This window comes from Colossoma macropomum, unplaced genomic scaffold, assembly GCF_904425465.1.
Source record: "Colossoma macropomum unplaced genomic scaffold, Colossoma_macropomum, whole genome shotgun sequence".
In the NCBI taxonomy this organism is placed as follows: Eukaryota; Metazoa; Chordata; class Actinopteri; order Characiformes; family Serrasalmidae; genus Colossoma; species Colossoma macropomum.
Genome location: NW_023494803.1, coordinates 4,801,125 through 4,813,465, shown reverse-complemented (window position 1 = coordinate 4,813,465; position 12,341 = coordinate 4,801,125). Strand labels below are relative to the sequence as shown.

General features: G+C 41.1%; 1 protein-coding gene across 2 annotated transcripts in view; it reads left to right on the top strand.

Moving 5' to 3' along the window:
• Positions 1-9,112, top strand: part of ttbk1b (tau tubulin kinase 1b) — a 35,365-nt gene extending 26,253 nt beyond the window's left edge. For both annotated transcript variants that reach the window (XM_036593405.1, XM_036593406.1), the window contains 2 exons: positions 4,328-5,877; positions 7,409-9,112. In XM_036593405.1, the coding sequence (XP_036449298.1) occupies positions 4,328-5,877; positions 7,409-7,817 (1,959 nt within the window). In that variant the 3' untranslated portion in view covers positions 7,818-9,112. The remainder of the gene's footprint in view (positions 1-4,327; positions 5,878-7,408) is intronic.
• Positions 9,113-12,341: the final 3,229 nt, after the last annotated feature.

Sequence of the window (12,341 nt, the reverse complement as noted above, 5' to 3'; positions counted from 1 at the left end):
CAGCAGCAACAAACTCGTAGGTCCGTCAAAATCACATCTTTATTTATATAGCAACATTTAAAATACAGCTCAACCTTCCATGGTTGGGAGCATAATTGGCCTCGCTTTCTCTAGGTGGGTACTAGATGGTCCTCCCTCTCCCCCAACACTCAGTGTGATGCTAGCAAACACAGACCTCTGTTAGCTGACATAAGAGAGAGAACTTAATGTTCTCCTCCAAGTGTGTTGTGCTGTCCAGGGACATTGCATTAGCGGCAGTTTGAAAAGATGTGGTGGCGCTTCACTTGTCTCGTAGGAAGCTTTGTTGCTACATGTCTCATAGGAAGCTCCCAACCTTGGTAGCATTGTGTGAGAGGGGGAGACAGGTACGAGAAATTACGAAGGGAAAAAAATACAGTTCAAAACATTGTACAGAATCACTTTACAAAACAAATAAAAGACATGGCAAACAAAAGCATTAAGATAAAAATGAACAAATTGTTAAAAATAAGAAAAAATAAATGATCAAAGAATATATTTTATGGCATAAAATAATTCAAATTATTTAAAAAATTGAAGGTACACATAAAGATATTTCATATACCTAACATTTTTGTATGACAAATGTCTATTAAAAATGTGTTTTGAGCTGTTTTTTTGAGCCTGATGAATATGGAGCTCCAAATCTTTAGACGTATAAAGCAAAAGGCTGCTTAACCACTTCTTGTGCTTAACTCTTAAAATATTTGGTAGGCCAGCACTTGAATGATTTTAAACCCTGGTTAGTAACATAGACAGACATTCAGAGATGTATGAAGGTGCTAAGCCATGAAGCGCTTTAAAATCCAGTAAAAGTCAACGACAACAGTCATTGTAGTGATGCTAAAATGGGTGTATTGTATTCCATCTGGTAGGCATTAGTACCATGGCTGCATTCCTTTTTATGGAATATGATATTACTTTGCCCTTACTGTTGGATAACGTCAATTCCCAAAAAGCATCATAGCATAAAAATTGTGAATGTTTTACTTAAAAAGGTGTTTGTTATCATACTACTCGTTTGCCTCCTTCGTAATGAACAGTCAGTTTATCCCATTGGATGCTGTAGACAGTAATATCAGTGTGTTAACCTGATGGCTCAAAACACACTTTTGCAGCTGCAGCTTTCATAAGACATTCTTTCATGTCTGTCTCATCCTAAGTAACACTATGTAGTGTAGTTTAACTATAAAGTGTTGTCGTTTTGTATTTTTAACAATTCATTCATGGAATTCAGCTGCTAGCCATTGGCTTCTATGGTATGTTTTCGATTCTGATGGTAATTGGCACAGATGTGGCAGATAGGGATTAGGTTGAAAAGCGGCGGAGTATTCCTTGTAAGACTTCAAAACACACTGTGATGCTTCTGTGTTTAGATTTTTCGCACCACAGTGATCTTGGCGGTTCAAAGGATCTTGGCGGTTGGTTTCCGTAATCTGCACATGCTGCTTTTAGTGTTTTAAATGCAGTTTACATCAATCTACTGTTTACATTGTATATCACAAGCATGGCTTACTTCTAGCTCTGTGTGGTCGAGGTAGTATGGAAAGAATACGTGATGTAAAAGGGTCCATGCTATTAATACGTGTGTACAGCATGTAGCCTGCTGTTTATACAAGAGGGCTGATGGTAACTCCTTAGCCAAATGTCTTCCTAAAGGCCTGGGTGATTCATGTAGGTTTTCAGTTTTGTAGTGAGCAATTGTGCTGATTTTTATCATTTACTTCTACAAACCAGAAAGACTGGAACACCAGGGTTATAAATGTGACAGCAGACAAAATATCTGTGTTTATCGGAATAATTTGAAACATGCATATCTATACAAGCATCTCTGAGCCCATTATGAATACTATGACCACAGTGTTTATTCAGAGAACAGTATTACCATATCCAATTCTGTGTTTTATTATTGTCACTCTGAACAGCTCTGATCTCTATGGTATGATATAACAGATTTGACCAGTTCTTTTTCCACTCCCTGGTTGTGTTATCTGTAGGCTGGTCCTTCCCTGGTCAGCCATCTTAGCTTCATCAAGTTCAACATGAACATTGTAAGCAGTGAAAACAATGAAAAGTTGTGTGAAAACAATGATTCTCTACTGTGTCACATGAAAAGCTTAGATGAGCTCAGTAGTTAGCTGGACAACAGTCTGCCCCATTTGTTTCTGGTATTTAGGAGTATAAGACGGTGCGATTCATCATATAATGAAGGCTGGAGGATGTAATGTAGTTTGTAAATAACTGTTGGTGAATATACTCACTGTAAATTTCCATAATAATGTACTGTTGCATATTTCACTGCTTCCTCAAGCCCTGTTGAAACTGCCCCATATCACTGTTCTATAACCCGTACATCACTCAGCTCAAAAATAACAAGCCATCTCTTCTACACCAGGCTGCTCTCCATGTTAAAAAGTGAACCAAGCCTGGAGCTTCTCTTAGCCCTTCAGGGATTTGGGCGTTAAGCCAAAAGGTGGCCAGTGACAGTTCTGGCCAGTCAGAGCACAGGACGGTGTAGTGTCTTTTCTATAATGCATCTATTAGCTCTTAATGGAGTGTGTTTGAGAAAAGAAAACGCTGGACTGTCCAGTGCTGTGGCTGTCCAAGACTAGAGCTGAGCACCTAAGATCCTCAGAATGATCTTAAACTCAGAAAAATGGATCCACAGAAAATCCAAGCATTCCAGGTGCTACTCACATTCAGTGGAGCTGAAACAAATGTGACAGAAACAAACAGAGAGTTTGATATAGAGAAATATTGAAGAGCGAACTTTATCTAGCGAATAAATTCATGGTTTCATGACTTTTATTGAGATGAAAATTTAAATACAGAGAAATATTACATAGCGAACTGTATGTATAAAATCTACTTTTATTGATATAAACATTTAAATAAAGACAAACTATTTAACACTATTAAAGTTTAATTATGAAAATGTAATTGTCACACTGGCTGTGACTCAACATGAGGAAGACTATTCCAATAGATGTTGTAAAATGTGTGGGTAAAGCTGACCCCTGAATCATCACATCTGTGAACTGTGATGTAGGTTTTAGGGTTGATGAGCAGAGAGAGCCTTTTCGAGCATAACTGGGTGTGTTTTTTTTAATGCAATAATGACTGTATAATACACTTGTAATACAAAGCATGTATTTTAGCTTTTGTAATAAAATTTACTCTTCAGACGACGTTAGACACGCTGCTAGACGAACACATTACAATGTCACGCTTGCTTTGTCTGCTTACGTGCTGTATATACATGCTGGCTAAGCACTGTCTTTGAGGCTACACTTGAAATCACAAACGGGCTAATTCTTAAGAACAAAAAAGGGAGAGAAAATAACTACACTGTAAAATAGACTGTGGTGCCTTTTTAAAAATGTATGTCATCCTTTTAAGACAATCCTGCAAAGCTTGTGTACAACCAAAACATGATTAAATGATCTGAAGAATTACGTAAGTTGCGTCTGTCTTCGATTGTCACCTATTTTGTGTACACCTTAAAATTAGCCATGCGCAATGATATCAAAATCATATATGTATTGGCAGATATTTGCTTTAAAAAATAGATTTGAGCAATAGTTCAAACTGATAATTGATTTTATGTTTATCGACTCCTGATAAGTACAACGTTTACGCTGGACTACTATGCTAAAATATCTAAATTTTATTCATTTTATGCATTTGTAACTCTACAAAATGAAAGTTTCAGTGCTAATCAAAGTGGATCTAGTCTCAATTTCTACCTTGTATATATATATATACACAATACGTCTGATCTCAGTATCAGGCCAAAATTCTCATGTAAGCTGCTTCCTGCATTTTGTTTAATTAGTTCTCAGTCAGCTTATTTAAACAAGCCAAAAAATTCTCTTGAAAGTGCAGACTTTGAACTTTAAGTCTATTTCATGTTTGTAAGTAAAAGAGTAGGTATTTTAGGATTTGAAATTGATAAAAGGTTATTTTCTGTACAGTCATGTTTTGCAGAAGTGCAGACTTGAACCTGTCCAAAAGTTTAATATGTAATTCATTATGCAACAAGCTAATTATGTTATGTAAATCAAATGTATAGCAACACAATTATAACTTTAGAAAGGTTAACATTGATATGAGGCAGCTTTTGTTTTTCCTTTTTCTTTGCAAGTGCCTGTTCAGCATAGTCGTTTCAGGATACAAATGTATCATTAGCCCGCTTGCAGCATGGTGTTGTATTTTCCACCCACAAGCTTCTCCACTTTAGCTAAGGTGAGTCATTCGGAGCTGAATAAATTACTTGAATAAAAACCTTCTTTATTTTTTCTGTGCGCAGGAGTCAGCGGAGGTGGAGCCCACAGCCCAGACGAGGCCGAAGCGGGTAGACTTCATGTCGGGCGTGCTGATGTTTGACCCGCACAGAGAGGTGGGCAGAGGGTCTGGCAGTGACGGAAGCCCACAGAGTAGTGACGGAAGCCCAGAGGGGGCGGCCTCCACCCTTCTGGCTCCGCCCCACCGAGACCCCGACCAGGAGGAGGGTTCCCGCACCTTAGTGCTCGTTTCTGCCGGCAACGGGGCTGGCTCCCCTGGTAACGGGCTGATTTCCCCCTGCGATGGTCAGGGGACACTAGCGGCGCTCACGCCACAGGGTGAGCGGTTGGTGCCAGACGAATCAGAGCCCGGGACCCTCTCATCCGTCCTCAAGTCCGAGCCCAGGCCCATCATCATGACAACCGTTGCCGTGATCACTGGCGGCACCTCGTCCTCACCTCCGTTTACCAAAGTGGAGCGCACGTTCGTGCACATCGCTGAGACAACACACTTGAATGTCATGACGGCCAGGCACCAGCTGCCTGGGCTGGACGAAGAGCCGTCACTGGAGCGTGAGCAAAGAGAGGCGAAAGAGAGAGAGGAGGAGGAGGAAGAGGAAGAAGAGGAGAGGAAGGAAGAGAGTGAGAAGGAAGAAGAAGAAAGCAATAGTGAGGAGATCGCTCTAGAAAGAGCAGTCAAGAGCCAGGCAAGAGACAGAGAAGAGTGGAAGGCAGAAGATAAAGAAGGAGAGAAGGAGCCATTGAATGATTACGGAACAAAGGGAGAGGAAGAAGATATAAGCAGAGGTGAGAAGGACATTTTTGCTCAGGATTTAGAGGGGGATCTGCAGGGCAATCTGGAGGAGAAGGAAAGAGAGAGTGAGGGTGAGGAGAGAGAAAGAAAAGATGAGAATGAAGAAGAAGAAGAAAAAAGCTCCTCTGCAGATCAGAGGCCTGAGCCAGAACCCTTGGCTGAGATCCGTGACCAGCAAGAATCTTCAGTCATCAGGCGCCAAGTAGCTCAGTTCATGGAGACCAAAATGGAGGTTAAAGTGGAACATGTTCCTGCTTTAGTAAAACAAATTGAAGCGCAGAGTGAGATTCAAGTTGGAGTTTGTCCTACACTGTCCAGTGACACAAATAAGGAGATGGAGTTACAGGAAGAAGCAAAGTCAGATAGCAGAAAGGCGGAACCCGTGCCCCGCCCACAGAGGCGGAGTCGCATCCCAGTGCTCATGTCGGAAGAGGAAACTGGTTCAGACCGGTCATCTCAAACTAGCCAAGACTCACAGCGGGCCCGCAGAAGCCGACGCCCACACTTGGCCCGCCTCGTTCTGGAACGGAAACAGTCCCGCTTACGCCCCCAATCCACCTCCTCCCCATCCCCCACCCTGTCGGCAACTGCCTCGGAGGACGACACTCATCAATCAGACGACTCAGCCAGAGTGAGGGGAGTGGATGGACGAATGAGGAGCCGGATCCCGCGACCGGCCACACCTATTAAGAAGCCTTCCATACAGTCAGGAACCGGGACCGTCCCTCAAACTCAGAGATCCGTCTCTTTCATTCAGCCCAGGTGAGTTCCTAATTCTTAATTATTCTTTATCTATCATAGTTGGTGTAAAGTGCACTATGTTTACACATAGAAGTTTTTTTTACACCTAGCTTGACTGTAAATGTTATAACTGTACCCTTACTCCAAATGTAGTTAATCAGCTAAGCCAGATTGGTGCTACAAACTAACAAATGAATAAAAATATAAAACTCGTGCTCTTTATATCAATGCAGCTCTATGGTCTTCTTTGGGCATCAAACATGTTTATATTGGGGCAGGTCGCGACATCAAAAAGATACCTGCCCACCAACAGTCACGTGACTTACAAACATACAAAATAGAGCTGAAGTCTAACATAGTAATAAAAATGAAGGTCACAAAGTCATGGTTCATGAGAACAATGTGTACATAAATCATACCTAGAGATATAGATCACATGAGTATGAATTTATTTAATAGTAAGCTGGGCTCTAATATGAGCCAACAGAAATAAGAGGCCAAGGATAAAAATGTAGCTAACAAGCAATAGAAGCTTTTAGCAATTAGCATTGTGCGAAATGCCTATATCATTGCATACTCGCCTCAAACCATGTCAAGTCGCATACAAACTTGCTTATGGGATTTTTGATACTGTATGCAGTATACAGTAAAAAAAGATTAATTCGATTTCAAAATGATTTATTTCACTTGTAAATCATTACAGAACAATGCGGTAAACTGTAGATGGTTTAAGTGAAGATAAAGTTTATTATTTTTTTTCAAGTGCTCAGTATGAATCTACTTCAGCTGTGCAGACAACATCAACGCCATAGTCAAATTCATCCCATACTCACGGCTCTTTCAGTGCGATTTCGGAGATCATCTAGTGTTGTGGAGCCAACGACGAACGCTCTGAGCTGCTGAAGTTTCACTGCCCACGAAAATCACATTGTACAGATGTGACAGATTCACTCTTATTAAAGTGGAGAATGCAAAACGCTTTCTGCTCAGGGGTCGCATCTCCTCGCAGACTGAAGGGAGCCATCTTCCGGTGACAGTCTGAAACTCTATGACCCCCTCTTTCAATTTGTATGTGATTGGTTCCTAGGCGCCTCACGGTTGTAAAAATATGGCACTTTGAAATCAGATGAAGCTTTTTGAATCACCCTGTATATCTGTCTATACCAATACAAAACGAATAAGTATGAATAAAATTCAGGATTCAAGAAGGAGTACTTCCGGCTGTTTCTAAATGGCTCTTTATAGCTATGTAATGTACTTTTGTTTGACATTCTTTGAAATTATTCAATAACTTGGTGCCAACTGAGGTAGCCATGCAATAATTTAGGCATGTACTTTGCATTGTGCTGACTGGTGGGCTGTTAGCCTCCATTATGTGTTAGCTACATTAGCCTCATTGCGTTAGTACAAAAACTAAGGAAATACTTTAGACAGAAAATATGTCTGAACTGATGAACTACATTTGGAATAAGGGGAAATGTGTGTAAATTAGATTTGCTTTAACGTTACAAACAAAGAGGTCCTTGCTTGACATCTGTTCTCTCTGCCTCAGTTCTGTCAGCTCTGGGATGCAGAAGTCTGCCAGTGAGCATGCAAGTATCCATCAGCAACAGCCCAGACCTCAACTCCGCTCCTCTAAAACACTACCTCCCCGCCCCCCAGCATCAGGCCCCTCCCCTTCGACCGCTAGTCGGACAGCTCTGCGCAGCGTCTCCCGGCCCGCTGCTTCCCCAAGCCCTCGGAGCATTAGCACCTCCCCCCGCAGTTATTCCACCTCCCGCACAGATAGCCCCTCCCCCCAGCGCCTCCGTCGGCAATCCCAGCAGCCACGCCCACTTCCAACACCACAACCAAAATCCAAACCTCAGGACTCCGCCCACAAAAAGAGCAAGGCACAGCCAACAACCACGCCCCAGAAAGGCAAACGAGATTCATCTGAGACAAAGTCTAAAGGCAGATAATTACTGTACAAGCCACACCCCATCCACAAGCGTCACATCCTCCACCTGTCACATTCTCCTGTACTTGCCAGCTTCATTATTAAATGCCAGCCAGGCCACGATAATCGCTCACCAATTCATCTGTGTCTGGTTCGGATCTGTTTCTCATCACTCATGACCAAATTATGTGGATGGATTTATTCATCTTTCAGCTACGTGACTGTAATGGCTGCTTATATACCTCCGAAGAGGATTCTCAAACACAAAACAAAGTGACCGTGATAGCAACAACGTGTGCGAGAAACACAACCCATACTGATGGAGTGTGTCGGACAGTAGAACACACCTCACATGCCTTAATGAAGCCTGCAGCGTGATATAGTTCCACCGTCACAAAGAAGCTTCCAGCAGACACACTGCAAAAGCTGCATCCTACACTGTAAAAGCTGATCAACTTAAAAACGTCCTTAATTAATCACACAAATTTTTTCACAAGCTCAATGAAGCCAGAATACTTAGAGATACACACACACACCTAAAGAGCGTATGTTCACTGAGCTGCTTTCAAAGTTTAGCAGTGATGAATTTAAGAATTTTTTAAGTTGATCCAACTTATCTTTACCCATACAGAGCCTCTAGTAAGGAGCAGAGGAACACCATCATTTTTAATTATCGCAAATAATGTCATTCTCTGGTTACCAGTTCTCTTTCTACAGCTTCAAGCACTTTTATTTTCTTCTGTGATGTCCAATTTTTGGTGACACTCTAGCAGTCAACATCGCTTTTACTTAATTATGGTACAACTAAACATGTAACTCCCCAAAGTCACCGTTTAATGAAGCTAAACAGATTTTTTTTTAGGGTGTTGGGAATTTTACTTGAACAACTGGCTATACCTCAGTATTCATTAATGAAAGGGAAGGTACAATCTCAATCCAGAACGCCAAGGCATTGTTCTTTGGGCCATAGCCAAAAAGTTTAATCTGCAAAATTCCATAACAATGTTTGTTGTTTAACTGATTTAAATTGAACTCTCCCGTAAAACATAGAGTCTGTACCTCATTTCAAACATTCACACTCATTGGATCTTGTTGTGGGCTATAAAACTAGGCCATCAGCTAATGGTGAAGAACATTCACCCAGATTTACGCTCCCACGCTTTCTGAATATCACAAAATCATATGAACCCTCTCAAAACAAAGCAGAGATACTGAAGCAGTTTGCACTAAGGTTAGAATTCAATATGTAACACAGCCAGTGGCAACTTGATATTCTCCGACTTTTGGAGCTATTTTGCATATTGCTGTTGTTGGACAAAAACCTTGAATCTCCATTTTTTGTCATTTTTCAGTTTTTGACATAATTTAAAAATGCCTGTTGCCCCTTACATTGTGTGTAAATGATGAGGAATGGGCCAAAATGACTTAGAAAAAATTCTGGTTCCATTGACTTATATTAAAAGGAAAGTAAGTTTTTCCTTCTCCTGTAAAATTATCATTTTGGAGATAAAAGGTTTTCTTCTGACAACAGCAACATACTAATAAAACAGCTGAACTAGATTATGTCAGTATTTATATCCAAAACATACAGAAAATTCTCTGACAAAACATAGAAACTGCCCATGACCCCAAACCAAGATGACTCACTGCATTGCTGCTTCTAGGCGTTAACCTTTCATCTCTCATTTCACCAAGCCCCGCCCGTTATTCAGATACCTCCATCTGATTGGCCGACTCATTATCGACACCACTCTCTCTGATGGGCCCATTCATTACTGTGACCAGCACTACCCTGTTGGCATGCCTTTGGATATGCTCATTTTGCTGTGTTTCTATAACCGTCTATTGAAAATATGTAGATAATATAAGTACTTTTCAAGACAAATTTATATTTATTTTTGTTCCGTATGGAGGATCAAATGGATGTAATATAAAAATGAGAAAATAGTGTTACTTACATTTTCTTAGCTTTAGTTTTAAGTGCACCATGCTCATTACACATCAGTCAGATTGTGAAAGGTACTTTAGGGCCTAACATGAAATTGCCGAATGTGAGCTTTATCAGCGTACAGAACAGCTTGAAGTTTACAGCAAAACTAGCTAAAGATGGGGAATCAAAATGCTCAAGAGTGAAAAATACAAATCTTTACATTCAATAGGGCAACTGTGTAGTGATTGGAAGTAATTTGACAAAATATTCAATATTCAATAGAATATGCACAAATCTCAGCCCCCATTTGTTCATATAGTTATACACCGATCAGGCATAATATTGGATGACCACCTCCTTGTTTCTACGCTAGTTTTCCATTTTATCAGCTCCACTTACTATATAGGTGCACTTTGTAGTTCTACAGTTACAGACTGTAGTCCATCTGTTTCTCTGCATACTTTGTTAGCCCCCTTTTACCCTGTTCTTCAGTGGTCAGGACCCCCATGGACCCTCACAGAGCAGGTACTATTTGGGTGGTGGATCATTCTCAGCACTGCAGTAACACTGACGTGGTGGTGGTGTTAGTGTGTGTTGTGCTGGTCTGAGTGGATCAGACACAGCAGTGTCCACTCACTGTCCACTCTATTAGACACCCCTACCTTGTCAGTCCACCTTGTAGATGTAAAGTCAGAGACGATAGCTCATCTGCTGCTGCACAGTTTGTATTGGTCATCCTCTAGTCCTTCATCAGTAGTCACAGGACGCTGCTGGCTGGATATTTTTGGTTGGTGGACTATTCTCAGTCCAGCAGTGACACTGAGGTGTTTAAAAACTCCAGCAGCACTGCTGTGTCTGATCCACTCAGACCAGCGCAACACACACTAACACACCACCACCACGTCAGTGTTACTGCAGTGCTGAGAATGATCCACCACCCAAATAGTACCTGCTCTGTGAGGGTCCATGGGGGTCCTGACCACTGAAGAACAGGGTAAAAGGGGGCTAACAAAGTATGCAGAGAAACAGATGGACTACAGTCTGTAACTGTAGAACTACAAAGTGCACCTATATAGTAAGTGGAGCTGATAAAATGGACAATGAGGGTAGAAACAAGGAGGTGGTCATAATGTTATGCCTGATCAGTGTATATAATATAGGCTGAAACAGCGGCTATTGGACTTTTTATCATGATTAAAAGAGTAAGAGCTTATCACAGTTTAGCGAATGTTTCAACATGCTTGTTCTATCAGTGGTGGTCTTTTTGCCCTGTGATCTGATGCAACGCAACTGTCCCACAATATTGTCCTCATGGTGGAAAACAGTGGAACCAATATAAGTCAATTCGCTCTGGTTTTATGAGGCGTGTGCACACATATTAACCTTAAAGGCGGTGCTTCTTACTGGACGGTTTCCGTTCTGCTGCAGAACAGTTGCATGCCGTATGATGTGAAGGGAACACAGAAGAGTTCCAGAGTTCTGTTGGTGGAATGTTCCTGAAGATTCTCTCTCTCTCTCTCTCTGGCTATGAATGGAAGATGGAGAGATAAACTGAGGCAATTCAAAACGTGGAGAAAGCACCATGAGAACAGAACAGAAATAGTTCTTGTTTCATCCCCAAGTATTGCCCTCTCCTTTGTGGTTCCATCGACGAGGAGAGAATATTGCATGACCGCGAGTTTCGTAACAGAATCATGATTGACCTGATGCTTATCTGAATTAACAACCTTTCTGACCGGTTATCCAAATGATCAGCGATGCCAATCAATAAATAGAAGCCACATGAGTGTTTTGATTGTATGTCTTGTCTCTGTTTACCAGCATCTCACACTTCGCAAACAAGAAGAACAATGAGTGCGTAAACATGCGCTCAGTAATCCGATCATAATCTGATTTCTGCAGATATCACATTATTCAAATGGTCGTGCGAACACCATACTCTGATCTAGAAATCCGATTAAGAAATCTGATAAAGAGAGCTGGATTTTAGCCCAGTAATCTAATTTCTCAGTGCATGTGAACTCTTACTCTGATTTCTTTCGGATTTCTCCGTCTGCGCATGTGCGAGATCAGATGGTGGATGTCGTGAGACGCAGCATAACACTTTCGGAGCGGCGCTGAAACCAAACACGAAATAAAGGATTTAAATATTTTTCATCTTCTGAATGATGTTTGTTCATGTTTTCAGGTAAAGTAGCGCAATGTTAAAAAAAAAACGCCATGAAGTTCGAGTTTTACGTTATGTTTACGTCTCGTCTTCTTCTGTGAGTTTATTGGCTGGTTGCAAAGCAGAAATCCGATTACTGTCTGATTCATGTAGACCAAGAGTTTCACATTATCTGATTACTCAAGTGCATGTAAACGTGTTGAACAGATTACTGACAAAATCTGATTTTCTGCAGTTATCAGATTTTTAAGTGCATGTAAACACACTCAATGTTAAAAAAACAGGTTTGTGGTGTTTTTATTAGGTTACTTTACACTAAATAGATACACTTTGCTAAAAGCGACATGAAATACTTTGATGTCTTTCAGTGAAGTTCACCAGTAATACGTTAAAAGAAAACACCAGATCCAAAGTCTAAAGTACTCCTGGTTGATTCCACAATTGGGTTG